The sequence below is a fragment of the Selaginella moellendorffii genome, unplaced genomic scaffold, assembly GCF_000143415.4.
Source record: "Selaginella moellendorffii unplaced genomic scaffold, v1.0 SELMOscaffold_89, whole genome shotgun sequence".
Classification (NCBI taxonomy): domain Eukaryota; kingdom Viridiplantae; phylum Streptophyta; class Lycopodiopsida; order Selaginellales; family Selaginellaceae; genus Selaginella; species Selaginella moellendorffii.
Genome location: NW_003314350.1, coordinates 391,772 through 408,357, shown reverse-complemented (window position 1 = coordinate 408,357; position 16,586 = coordinate 391,772). Strand labels below are relative to the sequence as shown.

Here is a 16,586-nt window from a genome sequence, read left to right as displayed (position 1 = left end):
CTGGTGTATCTTACAAGTTCCAATCCAGAGAGGAAGTTTCAAGCAAGCCCGCAATCCCTCCATTGAGAAAAGGAAAAAAGTATTCCAAAGTTCTGAGACAAAATGTAAAGAGTGATTTTCACGTCGAGTTCGCAGTCCTGAATATGGCATCAAGAACAAAACCAGGGAAAAAGTAAAACTGGAGAGGAGAAGTCATACGTACCTCGCAAGGAATTCTAACTTGCGGCTTGTGGCGAGTCTCCGAGAGGTTTTTGCGAGTCTTGACGATTTTTCTCGGCTTCTCTAGCGGCCAATCTCTGTTTCCGGAGATTGGTGTGATGATCCGGCGAATAAACAGACTTTGGATCAGTCACTAAAGCATGCCCTGCTCCAAAAAATATAAGATTCGAAAGAAAAACCACTTTTGCATAGGACTCCCGCCTAGAAATGAAAATGCTTACCAATCAAGACGATATTTACAGCGAAAAAGAGGCCAAAGCCGATCTTGAGCGCGAACTTGTTGCGCCGCAATTGCGTCTTCTCCAAATCCGTGAGGCGTCTGTCCACTGCGAGGATTGCAATAGCTAGGAATGCGCCGCCAGGAAAAGGACATGGATCCCATCACACTGACCTGAGCCATCGCCTCCCGCCATGCTAGAAACCTAAAGCCCTAATTCTCTCTTCAAGGGCTTAAAGGCCAATTTGTGTTATCTTTTAGTTAACCTTTACATTATAATATTATTATAAAACTTGTATACTACCAGTAGATATTTTATATAGAACCTTTGATGATCAGATATTCTTATTATTTGAATCCTAGATTCTTTCAACCTTAGAAAGTAGGCCCAGGTCGATAGTATCATACAAAACGTAGGAGAAAAATTTCTTCCAAACCATCCAATCATATTGATTAATCTTAAGTCGCTATCGGCCACGCTGGCAAGCGGCATAATTGAGAGCATGTTCCGCGGCATATTCACCCCGCTAAGTGGCAAACGGTTTTACTAATCAGGTGAAAAGAGGATTTTCTTACCATTTTAGCTTCTTTCTTTGCTGGAAAAAAACGAGGGAGAGAATCACTCGCGAGCAACGCGAGGGCGCGCAAGAGATTCTCCTGGCGCGCGCAGGTCGCCGCCTAGGGTTCCTGGATCGGCGCGGCAGTATTGGCAGTGACAAGCCAGCGACGCAATCGCGAATCGCGATCGTCTTCGTTGTTTTAGGGTTGCTACAGTGGAGGTGTGTTTGCTTCTCCCTCTCCTGGAATGCGCGAGCTTGCCACGATTCCAGCGCTGGATCATCGGCCAAGAATGCGAGGTAGGAGGAGCTAGAGGGATTCTAGGATGCACAGGGCAGCGGATTATGGTGTCTTGAGGGGAAAATCCAAGAGCTAGAAGAATGGAGATCGAGTCTCCATCGGCGACTGGAAAATCACTGATAATCTCCAAGATAGGACGCTCTCCATCGCTGTGCCGCTCGCCGACTGTCAAGGCCGGGATTGATAGCCTCTCGTGCTTATCGGAGCTCACAGTGGGCTCTTCCTCCTCTTTGAGCAGCGATGTAGGTGGCGGCGGCGGCGGTAGTGGTGGTGGTGGTAGTGGTGGTGGGCGTAGCGGCGGTGGATTCTTGCCAGAGGTCGACCAGACTCCGCGAGGACAGGATATAGTGGGCTTTCATCAAAGAGGCACCCGGTTTGAGTTCCAGCTCTTGCTACCTCCAGTGGTGCTCGTCCTCGTCCCTTTCGTGTGGTGGTACTGGAAGTTTACGAGCATTCCATCTTCGTCTTCCTCGAGCTTGGGCTTATCCACCAGCGCCAGTTCTTCTTACTCGGGCTCCAGCACTGGGAGCTTCTGGCTGGATTTTCTCGCGATGCTGCTCTTCTTCGCGGCTCTGGCCTTCTGCGCGAGGGTGGCTCTCGTCCACTTCGTCTCCTCCAAGTCGCACTCGCTCTACGTGCTTCGGACCATCTTGGCGCACAGCCGGCTGAATGGGATGCTCCTGCGGCCGCTGGGGATTTTCCTGGACGATCACAGGGACAAGAGGTGCTCGAATTCTTCCTCGGCTGCTACTGCTGGTGGGCCGACAATCACCTGGACTATCGGTTCCAAGCCGAGGATCGAGAAAAGCCGGCTTTTTGGCGAAGGCGTGCAGAGATACAGCAACGGAGACGTGTATGAAGGTGAGTTCTACCAGGGAAGATTCTCGGGAAGTGGTGTCTACTACTTCTACTTGAGTGGGAAATACGAGGGAGACTGGGTGGATGGGAAGTATGACGGCTATGGCGTCGAGACTTGGGCTAGAGGAAGCCGGTACCGGGGGCAGTACAGGCAAGGATTGAGAGACGGCTATGGAGTTTACAGATTCTACACGGGAGATGTCTACTCCGGGGAGTGGTGTGGAGGCCAAAGTCACGGCTATGGCGTCCAGACTTGCGAGGATGGAAGTCGGTACGTGGGGGAGTTTAAGCGTGGGATGAAGCATGGTTTTGGCTACTACAGATTCAGGTAAGCTTGATCGTCCGAGAAAGTTTCTTCCAACCTTTCTTTTGGCTTTGTTCCAGGAACGGTGATACTTACGCTGGCGAGTACTTCGCCGACAAGATGCATGGCTATGGAGTCTACCACTTTGCGAACGGGCACTTGTACGAGGGTGCCTGGCACGAAGGCCGCAAGCAAGGCCTGGGACTCTACACGTTTCGAAACGGCGAGACGCAGGCCGGCCACTGGAACTGCGGTGCATTGGAGGTTCCCAGCACACTGAACCCGGCTCCAGGTTCCTCGACGGCCGTAAGCCACGCCAAAGTTCTCAACGTCGTCCAGGTAAACTCCTCTCTCACGTTGTTCAAGTCCTTCGAGTCTTAGTAGCAAACTCGTCTTCTTTCTTCGAGTTCTTCGAGTCTTAGTAGCAGCCAAGTGCGAAGATTTAGCTTTCTCGATCGGATCTAATCGAGCTCTTGCTTCCAGGAAGCGAGACGAGCTGGGAAGAAAGCCCTGGACGTTCCGCGAGTGGATGATCGCGTCAACAAGGCCGTGGCGGCCGCGAACAAAGCAGCAAACGCTGCGAGAGTGGCCGCGGTCAAGGCCGTCCAAAGGAAGGACAAGGTTGCTTCGGTCATCCTCAACGTGTGAAATCTCATCACAACGACACTGTACATGACGACTCTAGAAGCGCAAAAAAGAAAAATGGAGTCCTCTCTCTCTCTTTTTGTTTTCTTCTCTCTTTTTTTTTTATGAAGCTGTAGCGGAGGAACTCTGCTATGATCAGCGTCATTCCCGAGGTGATGAGAACCGGCTCTTTTGTTTCGTTTTTCCCCCCCTTTTTGTGGTTTTTCTCTCCTTTTTACTAATTAATAAACCAAATTAATTAGCTTAATAATACCTCTTTTTACCTTTTAAATGATACCTTTTTTCTTGGAATATACTCTGTTTCCTTTGGTTGGAAACGGAACTCTAAACATAAGCTTTGGATGAAAAGGTGGCGGGAAACAAAAGAGGAAAAGCCCTAAAACCAGGTTAAATAGTTTTGACCTTTAGGGAATTAGGTCGTACGGTTCTTCGTCACGGTGATCCCGCCCAGAAGAAATCTCTCCAAGATAGCAATCAATAAATAAAAGAATTATTATTCCAGTTTAAAAATTTGTGTTTTTTGGTTTGCTCATTGGGAGTTTGAGCATATTCTATTTTATGCTATATTAACAGCTTGGATTCTAGGTTTTGAATGGTTGTGATTTATTTTCTTAACAACTATGGTTTAAAACTTTTAATCACACAGTTGATACATGGATTTTGTATTTTCTTAAATTAAAACCAATTTAAAATCTCCAAGTCCAAGATGGAGCCCAAGTCTATCAAGGATAGTGTCTACAGCTTGATAGACTGGGTGTCTGGCCTGCAGTTGTCCATTTTCGAGCCTGGTACGCGTGGTGGACAAAGCCTGGCCAAGTTTGGAGGTGGTGTATGGTATACCCAAAATCCCCAACTGGGAGATGCCCCCGGATTGTTACTTTTGTGGGGGGAGGTCCACGGACGTGGTGCACGACGAGGAGAGCTTGCTTTATTGCTGCCTCAAGATGCGATGCTGCTGTGCCTGGTGATGAGTTTGAGGTTCTGCAAATCAGGACTGCGATCGTGACATCTCTCATCGAGGAGCACGGACGTCACCTTTACCGGCTGCTACTGCGCAAGTAAGTTGCTGTCCTTTCTCTTTTCTTGATTCCGTTGCCTGTGGTGTGAACAGACTTGGCTGGAGCTTCGTGGCGGGACAACAGAAGGTGCTCCCCACAAATATGCTGCATGAAGCTGAGCGAAAAGAAGATAGCATAATTCAGGGCGGAGAAGCCAGTGTTGGCTATGGATTGCGAGCCACTCCGATTGCTGCATACAAAAGTGTAGCCGGAATCGGAGAGTTGGCGTGAAACTCTTGACTGAAGAATCGTTCAGGGAGACGTAAATTTTGCAGTTCTCAAATCGTTATAGTTTCTTAATTATGAGTGAAGGATTCGATCTTTCTGCTGTCGGCGCGGTTTGACTTCGCTCACACATGGTTGAACTGGTAACTTGGGTATTGAATTGCATGAAACAACGATCGCATTGCTCTCGATCCGCCCACCCCCCAGCCATGAGGAGATAGATTGCAGCATGCCGCTCGCCCAGATCGATCAAAACCTCAAACGCAACCTCGCCAATCTCCACGCGCCGCCACTTCCGACACGCCGCCAGCACAATCACCGCATTTGCCGCGAATGGCATCTTCCTCGCCATCCTCGACTTAGTGCTCCATCTCCCAAATCGCCGCTCCATCGATTCGAAGAACTCTAGCCCGGCGTGAGGATCGACATGCTGGGGCCGTCTGGAACCACCTTTCCCAGCCTCCAGTAGGGAGCTCGTCAGGTTCCTCAAGGGCCTTGCTGCGTGCCTCTGCTTCTGTGGCCAACTTCACCACACTTCGCCTTCCCACAAGACTTTCATAACCACGGATATCCTGTTGTTCCGGGTAGCAGTTACCATAACTTCCTTGGCGACTCTTGTCACGCTTGCAAGCTGGAGATAGTCGTTGCCGACCCGGGTCAGGAGTTTGAGGCTGCCGTATTTGCAGTGGAAGCCGTCCTGGTCCATTTCGCCACGAGCACTCATGTTGGACGCATTGGTCATCACTACCCGATAAAGAGCAGCGGCCACCCACTCCAGAGACGGTGACTCCTTGTCTATCACGTAGGAATCTCCTGGTTCCAAATCCACATTCGCAAGTGGAAGCAGCGACCGGTCATAAGTTTTCACGCGCCGCCCATAAGCATGGATCTGCCTCACGCATTGCACGCCGATGCCGTTCCCGACAAGGCCAAGGACTTCATTCTGGAACGTGTAGAACAGCTCGGATCTGCTTCTCCGCCTCCACAACACGTTACCAAGAATAACTCGGCAATCTTGTGGCTATCACCCTTTGTAGTCTTCAACTCTATACCGATCCATGTATCGCCGATTTTGAAGAAACTGTCTGGCCTTCTGGAGTACCTCCCTCAAAAACAGGGTCCTCAGCGCCTTCTGAGCCCCACGTAATGTCAACGTGCACCCCTTCTGCAGCAGCTATAGCCTTGGCAAGCTCCACGAACAGACTACACTGCTTTTTATACGATTTCACATATTCATCCGTCACTCCTTGGGTCAGGCATTCCTCGGGAAGAGCCTCCAGGACGACGCCCCTCTTGCTTGCCCAGAAGTTCTGAAAGCTGTCAAGCGTGATGTCGCTCTGCCTCGCGCTGGGGGTCCTGTCCACTCTAGTAGAGCCTTGCCGACCGAGACTGTAAGGATTGTCCTCTTTAGGCAGCCACTCATGCTCGCTCGAGAAATCTACCATGGGACATGCCATACCCGGTACCATGCTCCGCCCCATGCTCTGCCACCTGCTCGTCAGATGGCCGTGAAACTGCGAGGTTTCCTGGTTATAGCTGTCGCAGTCCAAGGAATCTCTCCTGTCTGGTCGTTTTCGTATGAAGGGCACGAACACTCTGGCCCGTGCGAGGGGGTGTTCCCCTGCATTGGCGAGCGCCTCCTCCGTCCTACTCTGGGCGCTAGAGGAGGAGGATTCGAGGTTGGCCTCTGTTTCATCCGCCTCGTGTTGATACAGCAAAGGCACGAGCTTGTTCAAGGCCTCCCTCCACTGCAGTGAGTTTGAGCTATGAACGTTGTGAGGATCTCACAAAAGAACTTACCCCGAGCCTCCTGACGACTCCTCAAAACCCTAGCGCCTCTGATACTCGTAGCGTGCATCCGGGACTTGATCAGCGGCAAGATTGTTGGAAAGCTCTCGTCCTTGGCTTCGCCTTTTCGTCCTGGAAGTTGATCGTTAGGAGAATCGAAGTAAGTATGACAATCTCTCTTCCAGTTTTGTCAAACTTCTGATCTTCTATCTTTTTTATCTTCCTCGAGCAGATATGCCGAGAGTGGAATCAATGTCTGTGTCCAGTTCCAACTCAACTGAGACGGTGGAGACTTCAAGCTGCTCTCAAGCTCCGCAAATTGTTCACTCCAGGTTAAGTTTTACTTGTTTTGTTGTTTCTCTTGACTTACCTTTGTCTTCTCCTTTCAGGTGGCGTGAGGTCAAGCTCAAGAATGCCAAGCTACATGGATCCTCAATGTGCTAGATAAAATCTGGGCCGTCCTTAGATGTAAAATCTAGACCGTGTGTTTAAAACAATCTGGACCGTTCTTTTATACACAATCTGAGCCGTCCACTTTGGGCAAATCAAAGCCGTCGATCTTTAAGCGATCTGGGCCGTCCTATATTTAACTGGTGACGTGGCAATTAACTGATGAAGTGTCGTACACGTGGCGGGATTTTGGTGAAGTTACAGATTTTCCACTTCTACCGACTTTGAACCACATCAAGTATCTGTCTTCCAAATGGACGTATATATATAACTCGGGTTGCCAGCGACAAAGTGTACTGAGAATTTTGCTTGAAGTTGGAGACCTGAGCTGGAATGTTTCTTAAAAGAAAATCATGAGAGTATACTGCGATTCTTGCGCAAATTGCTCCAATGCGCGTGCAGATTGATTCCAACTGGAAAGGGGATTGAGCAATTCCTGGCGGGAGATCTAGCCAAGTGGAGAAGAAAAATATGTGAAAAACAAGCCCTTGTTCTTGGTTTTTGCTTGGGCGTTTTTCCTCTCAGATTTGTACGTTTTACCAGAGCGGTGTTTGCTCCTATGGCAGCCGCTGCCGCTACGAGCACGTAAGACTCCCTCGCCAAAATCTTCCATTTGTTCCACCGGTTAATCCCTCTCCATCTCCATCTTCCACCGAAGATCATCCATCTCCAAAAATAATTTTTTCGCAAACTCCTAGCTCTTCCGCCACCACCACTTCTCGGCCAGCTCCGTTGCCCACGAAGTTACCTCTTCTAAACACCTGGCAAGAGCGTCCGCTAGGCCGGATCCCTGGGAAGAGTTCCAAGCTCCAGATACCGCAAGCTTGGATCTGGCCGGTCGTCCCAGTTTTTCTAGTTTTAATCAAGATGAGTTTGATATTTTGTTAGATGAGACGACTTCTCGTGAGACTAGACTAAGCCAGTCATGCATCACAGTTACTTCGAAGCACACTTTTGGACTCCAAAGATTTCACTAAATTATTGATAGTGCCAGGGTCATATATATATCTCATCAGTTTGAAGTTTCTCTAAAAGGCGGTCGTTCTATATTATTAATTTCCTTAACTTAAGATCATGCGTTTTCGAGGAAGGTGCAAAGGAAGCAAATGCGAAACCCTCAAAGCAGTATATATATATATATATATATATATATATATATGTAAGCGATATGAGCACAAATCTCCAGTATACATCATGGCTATGGAAGTTCCAAAGGTGAAGCTTGGCTCTCAAGGCCTGGAAGTCTCAAAGCAGGGATTGGGGTGCATGGGAATGTCCATCGATGGTTACGGCCCTCAAAAGCCTGAGCCGGAGATGATTGATCTCATCCGCAAGGCTGTTGAATCGGGGGTCACTTTTCTCGACACTTCCGATGTCTATGGACCGTATACCAACGAGATCCTCGTCGGAAAGGTATACGCAATCGATGAAAGTGTGTGGAAGTTCTCACTAATTCGTGGCAGGCGATCAAAGGAATTCGTGACAAGGTCCAAATCGCGACCAAGTTTGCAATAGCTTTCGACCATGAAAACTGGAACAGCAATGTCACAATTCGGGGGGATCCGGCTCATGTTCGTGCTGCTTGCGAGGCCAGCTTGAAGAGGCTCGAGATCGACTGCATTGATCTCTACTATCAGCACCGGGTCGATCCCAAAGTTCCAATCGAAATCACAGTAAGAGTTGTATAGAACTTTGTGTCCGTTCATGGTAACTTATATCGATTGCTCCGTGAAGGTGGGAGCGATGAAAGAGCTCGTCAAGGAGGGAAAGGTGAAGTACTTGGGGCTCTCGGAAGCATCAGCCGCTGATATTCGTCGAGCTCATTCGGTTCATCCGATCACCGCTGTTCAGATCGAGTGGTCTCTTTGGACCCGAGATGTCGAGGAGGAGATCATTCCAACTTGCAGGTAACTTCTCCTAGTGAAACATCGCTGCTTCATTCATTGAGATGGTCTTTCTTGTAAAAATCAGGGAGCTTGGGATTGGCATTGTTAGCTATAGTCCACTCGGACGAGGCTTCTTCTCAGGGAAGGCTGTGGTGGAAGAGATTGGCGATGACGATTTCCGCAAAGTATTGTTCTTGCAAGAAGCTTGTAAGGTTCTAAAGCGCTTGTCTATTTGATACAGACGGTTCCAAGGTTCCAGGGAGAGAACTTGGCGCACAACAAGATTTTGTACGAGAAGCTCTGCAAGATAGCTGCGAGGAAGAAGTGCAGTCCCGGGCAGCTTGCTCTTGCCTGGGTCCAACACCAAGGCGACGACGTTGTTCCCATTCCAGGACTACCAAGCTCCAAAACTTCGAAGAGAACCGAGCTTCTCTCCGAGTCACTCTCTCCAAGGAAGATATCGACGAGGTCAAGAGCGTAGTTTCGGCTGATTCCGTCAAGGGCGAGAGGTACAGCGACGCCCATATAACTAGTACATGGCGTTTGACTTCCTCGCTGCCTCTCTCAGCTTGGAAGAGCAGCGCTTAGAAAGGCCTGGAACTCATAAAACAATAAAGGAGTGTTGAAAAAGCAATCTCATCCCAAAGAGATGTTAGAGGTAGAGACGATGTGGTATGTAATTAATCTTCTTCTTTGTCATATAAAGGATTTCCAGCCAATTCTCAAACTATAGTCTATAAGTGGTTAATACTTTTTACCTTTAGGGAATTAGGTCGTAGGGTTCTTCGTCGCGGTGATGCCGCAGCACAGGTGCGCGCCCCGCCCAGAAGAAATCTCTCGTTTTTCCAGCTAATTGATTGATCCAATGTAGAATTCTCTGCAAGTATTATCTCCACGGCGCGTGCCTCAAGGGCGATTCCTGCCAATTCTCCCACAGCTTCGACGATCCATCCAGCAACGTAAGCTCTTTCTGTTCGATCCCCAATTCCATTTGTTCTTGGTTTTTTCTCGGGCGTTTTTCCTCGCAGATTTGTACGTTTTACCAGCGCGGTGTTTGCTCCTATGGCAGCCGCTGCCGCTACGAGCACGTAAGACTCCCTCGCCCAAAGCTTCCATTTGTTCCACCGTTTAATCCCGCTCCATCTCCATCTTCCACCGAAGATCATCCATCTCCAAAAACAGTTTTTTCGCAAGCTCCCAGCTCTTCCGCGACCACCTCCACCACCGCCACCACCACCTCTCCGCCAGCTCCATCGCCTCTTCTAAACGCCTGGCAAGAGCGTCCCCTAGTCCCTCCTCCAGCTCCATCGCCATCTCTCGCTACCTTCGACACCTTCGAGCCGGATCCCTGGGAAGAGTTCCAAGCTCCAGACACCGCAAGCTTGGATCTGGCCGATCGTCCCATCTGTTCTTTCGCCGCCGCCGGCTACTGCCCCTATGGAGACTCGTGCTCCAATCTCCATGGCGATCTGTGCGAGAGCTGCGGTAAGCATTGCTTGCATCCCTTTCGAGAGGCCGAGAGGGAAGAACACAGGGAGCAGTGTGTGCGTAGCCAGAAGCGTCTCGAGTTACTCCGCATGAGCCAGGACATCGAGTGTAGCGTTTGTTTGGAGCGTGTTCTTTCCAAGCCTTCCATGTCCGACCGGAAGTTTGGGATCTTGTCCGGGTGTGATCATCCGTTTTGCATCGCGTGTATACGAGATTGGAGAGGTGGCACTCGCCCCGGCATGGATCTGGAAACCATCGTTCGAGCTTGTCCGATTTGCCGAGTTTCATCGCATTACGTGATTCCCAGCGTTGTTTGGTATTCCAACACGGAGGAGAAGGAAGAGATTGTAAACGGATATAAGAACAAGCTCAGGTATGTCTATCGTTTTCTTTCTTGATCTTGGTTTCCAAGTAGCTTACTTCGTTTTTCTCGCTGCTAGTTCGATCGACTGTAAGTATTTTGAATATGGAAATAGCACTTGTCCGTTTGGAACTAGCTGCTTCTACAGGGTAAAGTTTTGTTCTTCGTTAAGTTTCCATCGAGCTAAGTTTGTGTGGATTGATTTCGCAGCACGCTTATGGTGATGGTACAAAGGAAGAAGTGAAGCTCCGGCACCTGGGAACCGCGGAGGGAACCACTGTAATTGCAAAAAATATCAGGTGAAACAAGTGATTTCCTTGTTCTTGAGCTCTAACGTGATCCTTTGGAAACAGGCTATCAGATTTCCTGACAAACTTGAAAAAATGAACGAGATAAGATCCTTTATTTTAAAAAAAGAAGAACATATGTAAAGAAGAAGAGGATATCTCAACTTGATGTTCTTGTTTCTTTTTTTGAGTTGGTTGTCAATCGGAATTGAACATAACAAGAGTGAAAAAACTTGTCATTTTTTCCACTCACCAAAATCCACCACATGAGCACTTGCCATCTCTAAACTCGTGGAACCTGTTCGCGTCTCTACACACCACCACTCGCCGCTCCACTCTCGATATAATCTCCGTGGCCTTGTGACAATCCTCGCAAACTCGCAAGTTCTTGGCGATCCTCACGCTCGTCCCTGGAGCCGAGTTGACGAGCGCACACCCGATCGCCAGCTTCTCGCTGTGTCCACACAGCGCAGCCTCCTTGTCCTCGTCGCTGATGTTATACAGCACACTGCTCACGTCGGGAACGTAGCCTTCCTCCTTGATCCGAGCCACCACTTCTCTCATCCTCGCGCGAATCTCCTCGATCTGTGGATGCGTCGAGTCTCCAGCTCCAAACCTGTGGATCTTCCCGGCGCGATCGACCCACCAGCTCTGTCCCTGCTTCTTCCAAGCCTTCGTATTCCTCCTCATCGCGTTTACTCTCGCGCTCTCCTCCCACAACCCGAGGCTCGCGTAAGTGTCCGCCATGAGAACGTACGCAGCGCCATCTTTCTCGTCGATCCTCACCAGCGACTCAAACGCCACCTTTCCAATCTTTGCGTTCTTCCACTTCCGGCAAGCCCCCAGCAGCGTCATCCACACGGTCGAGTTTGGCTCGTAAGGCATGCCTCGCACCATCGCCACCGCGTCGTCGAGATGGTTGGCCCGGCCCAGCAAGTCGACCATGCAAGTGTAGTGCTCGATGCTGGGAATTATCACGTAGTCAGAGCACATCGCCTGGAAGTATTCCTTGCCCCTGTCCACGAGCCCGGCGTGGCTGCAAGCCGTGAGGATCGACAGGAAAGTTACACCGTCCGGCTGGAGGCGTTCCTCGTTTTGCATCCTCTCGAAGAGATCAAAAGCCTGCTTTGTGTCACCCTGGTAGCCATATCCTGCTATCAAAGCGCTCCAGCTTATCAAATCCCGCTTGGACGTTGAATCAAACACCTGCTGAGCTTCCACCAGGCTGCCACACTTGCCGTAGAGACTGATCAGCGAGTTCACCACCAAGTCATCTTTTCCGTATCCAGCACTGCTGAGCTCGTCGTGGATTCTCCTTCCGGACTCGAGAGCCGCCAGGCTGCTGCAAGCCTTGAGTACCGAGACGTACGTTGGAACATCAGGCACGAATCCCTTCTCTTTCATGCGTGAGAAGAGCTCTAGAGCCTGCTCGCCTTCGCCAGCTTGAGCGTAGCCCATGATGATCGCGTTCCATGATACTGCTGTATGGCTTTTCATGCCTTCAAAAACCTGACGGGCCTCGGTCATGCTTCCACACTTTGCATACATATCCACGAGAGAGTTAGAAACGAATGTATCAGATTCGTACCCGTGCTTTGAGAGCTGCAAGTGAATTTGTCGTCCTTTCGCTAGCGCTGTAGCCTGTTTCTCGCCTTCTTTGTTGTCACCCAAGCTTGAGCAGGCCTTCAAAGTAGCGACGAAAGTCCTAGCATTGGGCTGAAAACCTTCCGCTTGCATCCGAGTAAACAAATCGAGAGCCAGCTCTGGTTGCTCTCCACTCTGAGCGTAGCCAAGTATGATCGAAGTCCATGACACCAGGTTACGCTGCTTCATCGCCTCGAAAACTCGCCGGGAATCCACCATGCTGCCACACTTAGCGTACATGTCCACCAAGCCACTCGCCACGAATAGATCAGACCGGTCATGTCCAAATTTTGAAAGCTGAGAATGGATGGCAGTGCCTCTAGCCAAACACTCGACTTTCACGAGCTTTCCTTGAACCTGTTTCCCCACTTCCTTGGCCGCAAGGCTAGTGCATGCGTTGATAGCAGCCAGAAATGTTCGAGGATCTGGCACGAAGCCTTCGTCTTGCATCCTCGAGAATAAATCCAGAGCCTGTCCTCCATCACCGCTTCGAGAATAGCCCAAAATCACTGCAGTCCACGATATCAAGTCCCGCCTTGTCATCTTGTCGAAGACATTCCGTGCATCCTCCATACTTCCACACTTGGAGTACATATCCACGAGAGAGCTCGCAACAAAAGCGTCACGCTCGTAGCCTTTGCTCGCAAGCTGGGAATGTATCAACCGGCCTGTCTCCAAGCTAGCAGCCTTTGTGACTTTCCCATCAGCCTGTTTTCCGTCCTCTCGAGTACCAAGGCTAGAGCAGGCTCTGATCGCAGCAACGTATGTTCGCTCGTTAGGCGACACACCTTTCTCCTGCATGAGCTCGAAAAGCTTGAGAGCAGTCTCCGGCTCTCCACACTGAACGTACCCCGAGATGATCACCGTCCAGGATACAACGTTGGGATGACACATGGAGTCGAAAACCCGCCGGGCATCAGCCATGCTTCCACACTTGGAATACATGTCCACGAGTGTGCTCTGAACGAAGATGTTTCCATCGTTACCACTGCTTATGATCTCGGAATGGATCCTCATGCCCTTCTTCAAGTCTTTCAAACCGCTGCATGCCTTCAACGCCGAGACAATGAGAGAAATGCTGGGCTTCACTCCCTGCTTCTTCAAACTGTCGTAATTCTCGAGCACCTCTTTCGCATCGCGGCTGTTCTTCTTCGTCGTCAGCTCGAGCTGTGACGATGGCGGAGGAGTTCTTTTGGTGTGGAAGGCCCTGAAGATCCCCCTCAAAAAGACCCACCTCATTCGTTCGCATTTTTCTCCACCTGCGCTTGCCTTTCCTCCATATATAAACCCTACATGGAGACCCTGTCACTGTTTGTTCCTCTCCCAATCCACCGGCAGCTTCCATCTCGAGTACCATCGTATGGAGACCCTCCACCAAAACGGGAACTCAAACAAGCCTTCCACTGGCTCGTCAACCGGTCCATCCACCGTAAGTGGCAACCAAACATATCTCGAGTGCCGCAACTCTGTAGAGTTCCACCTATCCGCCATGAAGAGGAAAGTGTTGGGAAGCCCAGGCAACGGAAGAACAAAACTTCCCTGCGAGAAGAAAGTCGTCGATCTAAACCACGACGTTCCACCCACGCATGGATTCCCGGCAGTCTCCCAAGGTCCCAGCATGTTTTCCGCTACATGAACCAAAGCTGTGTTTGGAGCCCATCCTGTACAATCGGAGGTGACCATGTAGTAAATCCCGCGATGCTTGAAAACTGCTGGAGCTTCCCTGTGTTGATCCACAAACACCCTCGACATGACGTTCCGGAACTCGAGATAGTCGTCTTGAAGCGGAGTGATGTGTAGAGCACTGTTTCCTTCCGAGGAGTAAACGACGTAAGCCGTGCCATCTTCGTCCTTAAACACTGTCATGTCCCTGCTCTCGAAAGCGTGAGGCTGCTTGCTTCCCAAGAACTCAAACGGCCCCTCCGGTCGAGAACTTACAGCGACACCCAGCGAAGCTTTGGTGTAGTTTGCACTGTCAATGTGTAGCCACATCACGTACTGCTGGCTTCGTTCGTTGTAGATAACTTTCGGCCTCTCCAAAACGTTCTTGTAGTATAAGTCACTGCTCTCGTCTTCCTTGTCACCTTCGAGAACGAGTCCCTCGTACTTCCAGAGCCAGAGATCTTTGGAGGAGTAGCAACTCACTCCAATGAGATCAACCTGTGAGTTTTCATTAAAAAAAAAACTATCAGTCCATCTTTGTACGAAAGGAAACTCTCTCGATCTAGAAAGTTTTTCTCACTCGAGAGCTAGATCTAACGAAAAAAGAAAGAGAGAGATGCTTACTCTGGCTAGAGACTCGTATTCCGTGGGAGCGTAGTATGTAGGACCATCCTTGTTCTCACCATACCAATAAAAAATTCCAGTGCTTGGAACATAAAGAATTCCTCCACCATGTGCTTGAATGGAATTCCCGCTGGAGTCGAGCCAGTGCCTTCCTGGGAAAAAAAAATTCCTATCCTGCGCTGGAGCATTGACAGGATCTAGAACGAGGCCAATGTCTGGAAAATCCGACACATTCCTCGCGGAAGAAGCCTTGAAAATTTCTTCCTTCTCCAGCATTGTGAGATTCTCGTACCTCCCCTCGCCGCCGCCCAGCGATCGCATCATCCGCTCCTCCGTCCTGACGAAGCTCCCGCCGCCGCGCCTGTGCGAGCGAGGATCGTCGAAGAGCACGAGCTGGGGCGGGAAGAACGCCATGTAGAGCTGCATGACGAGAATCCATGCCGCCAGGGACCAAATCAGGGCCGAGAGGAAACTGCGGCTGCTGAGAATCATCCTTCTTCCCGGCGCATCGATGAGCGATCGAAGACTTGGCGATATCGCCCCCCTTTCTCTCGCTGGAGCATCACTATCGCCAAGGAACCCTAATTCCTCCATCGTTGTTATAAGCTTAAAACATAATTAAGTTAAACACTGACGCCATCTTTTAGACTTTTTTTATTTTTTTAGTTGAAATTTTACATCCAACGGCTGCCTCTGTTTAAATTATAAACATGTTTATAGTATTTTACCTTTAATGTGCTCACGTCAAAATTGTAAATTTTGTTTCTTACCACCTTCTGGTCTTAGCTGTAGCTTCTTTGGATTTTGGACAGTTCTCCAAAACTGTCCAAATCGGACACCTTCTTTGGATCTTGGAGAACTGTCCAAGATCCAAGGATGCTTGATCACTTGATCTAGTGTCCATCTCGTCCTGGGATCAAGATGTAGAATGCCCATTATCAAATTATCACATCCACAGCCCAATCGCCCGTGGTGTTTGATCGTGGCAATGGTCAGCTGGAGCGGCCGCTTGAGCCGGCGATGCTGGAGAGCTTTCGAGACTTTGGGCGACTTTGCTTAGATAAGAGGGAGAACGACGAGTGCCCGGCGGATCTTTTGCACCGGGAACACGGAGTCTTACCACGGGTTTCTGGTTGACACTATAAACTGGAGGGTGGTGAAGGATGTTGTTGGTCGTCGCCCAAGTGCCCAGGAGCGGATGTTTGTGTTTCGAGCCTGGGACGTGAGCTCGTCACTGGATTCCAGGGATCCTTGAGGATCCAACCATCGTGTCTTTCAAGCGGTTCTTGATGACTAAACAAGCTTTGGTTTCTCTCGACAGAGAGGAACACAGACGTGTATATGGTGGAAGCGGCAGCCAGAAAGAAGCAAAGCTCACGGCAATGATGCTGAAGCCAAAGAAGCTACAAAAAACTTTGAATTGTCGAGGTCCTCATTAAAATCGAGAGTTCTTACAAGCTTAGTACATAACATCAGTGATCCATCCATCATCTTTAGAATAGCTTGTGGCAGTGTTAGACAAAAGATTATCGGGCCTCCTTGGGTGCCTGGGTACCACGGTGGGGGTTGGCCATACCGCAGTTGGCAGGGACACAACACGGCAGTTCTTCCATTATTGATGCGGTGACACTTTTAAAAATGCTGCTCAGGAGACGAGAAACCGGTTTTGGAGGAATCCAGCTCAGTTAGACCACGAACTTTGATTCTAGAGCTTCACAAGGAAAGACTTCTACGGGGATAATCACCAGGGAGTTACAGCCATACTTATAGAGAAGAGACTGCCAAGATGTCATAGCCTGATTCTCCAAGTCGGATGCAGTTGAGCAAGACAAGGCTGATGTGTGCCGCAATTTTTGACAGCGCCAGAGCTGTCTCAATTTTCCTTGTTTTGATTTTCGTCTGAGAAAGCTCTTTCTCAGTCTCTTCTAAAAGAATTTGCAGAGCTGTAACATAGAACCCCCCCAGGTGACATGGGCAAAGCATAGGTTGAGTCATTTCAACTTCACTGGATT

General features: G+C 49.7%; 4 protein-coding genes and 1 pseudogene across 4 annotated transcripts; 3 read left to right on the top strand and 2 right to left on the bottom strand.

The window, feature by feature from the left end:
- The first annotated feature begins 1,014 nt into the window (after positions 1–1,014).
- Positions 1,015–3,348, top strand: LOC9638615 (alsin homolog). Its single transcript, XM_002988553.2, has 3 exons — positions 1,015–2,480; positions 2,537–2,795; positions 2,940–3,348. Exons 1-3 carry the CDS (start codon positions 1,375–1,377, stop codon positions 3,102–3,104), a joined length of 1,530 nt encoding a protein of 509 aa, XP_002988599.2. The 5' UTR covers positions 1,015–1,374; the 3' UTR covers positions 3,105–3,348.
- Positions 3,349–7,797: 4,449 nt separating this feature from the next.
- LOC112340435 lies at positions 7,798–9,154 on the top strand (annotated as a pseudogene).
- A 64-nt stretch (positions 9,155–9,218) lies between these two features.
- On the top strand, positions 9,219–10,808 carry LOC9638070 (E3 ubiquitin-protein ligase makorin). Its single transcript, XM_024662298.1, has 6 exons — positions 9,219–9,318; positions 9,380–9,467; positions 9,537–10,369; positions 10,437–10,506; positions 10,568–10,656; positions 10,711–10,808. Exons 1-6 carry the CDS (start codon positions 9,305–9,307, stop codon positions 10,742–10,744), a joined length of 1,128 nt encoding a protein of 375 aa, XP_024518066.1. The 5' UTR covers positions 9,219–9,304; the 3' UTR covers positions 10,745–10,808.
- LOC112341712 (pentatricopeptide repeat-containing protein At3g12770-like) lies at positions 10,803–13,545 on the bottom strand. The gene has a single exon (XM_024662295.1). It carries the CDS (start codon positions 13,525–13,527, stop codon positions 10,894–10,896), a length of 2,634 nt encoding a protein of 877 aa, XP_024518063.1. The 5' UTR covers positions 13,528–13,545; the 3' UTR covers positions 10,803–10,893.
- Positions 13,513–15,133, bottom strand: LOC9638612. The gene is made up of 2 exons (XM_002988469.2): positions 14,575–15,133; positions 13,513–14,448 (listed from the first exon to the last, which is right to left on the bottom strand). Exons 1-2 carry the CDS (start codon positions 15,064–15,066, stop codon positions 13,594–13,596), a joined length of 1,347 nt encoding a protein of 448 aa, XP_002988515.2. The 5' UTR covers positions 15,067–15,133; the 3' UTR covers positions 13,513–13,593.
- Positions 15,134–16,586: the final 1,453 nt, after the last annotated feature.

Coding starts and splice junctions, on each gene's coding strand:
- LOC9638615 (XM_002988553.2), top strand. CDS start 1,375: ATGGAGATCGAGTCTCCATCGGCGACTGGAAAATCACTGATAATCTCC. Junction 2,481..2,536: donor TTTGGCTACTACAGATTCAG/GTAAGCTTGATC, acceptor GCTTTGTTCCAG/GAACGGTGATACTTACGCTG. Junction 2,796..2,939: donor AAGTTCTCAACGTCGTCCAG/GTAAACTCCTCT, acceptor TCTTGCTTCCAG/GAAGCGAGACGAGCTGGGAA.
- LOC9638070 (XM_024662298.1), top strand. Junction 9,468..9,536: donor TCGACGATCCATCCAGCAAC/GTAAGCTCTTTC, acceptor TTTTCCTCGCAG/ATTTGTACGTTTTACCAGCG. Junction 10,370..10,436: donor GGATATAAGAACAAGCTCAG/GTATGTCTATCG, acceptor TCTCGCTGCTAG/TTCGATCGACTGTAAGTATT.
- LOC112341712 (XM_024662295.1), bottom strand. CDS start 13,527: ATGAGGTGGGTCTTTTTGAGGGGGATCTTCAGGGCCTTCCACACCAAA.
- LOC9638612 (XM_002988469.2), bottom strand. CDS start 15,066: ATGATTCTCAGCAGCCGCAGTTTCCTCTCGGCCCTGATTTGGTCCCTG. Junction 14,449..14,574: donor AATACGAGTCTCTAGCCAGA/GTAAGCATCTCT, acceptor GAAAACTCACAG/GTTGATCTCATTGGAGTGAG.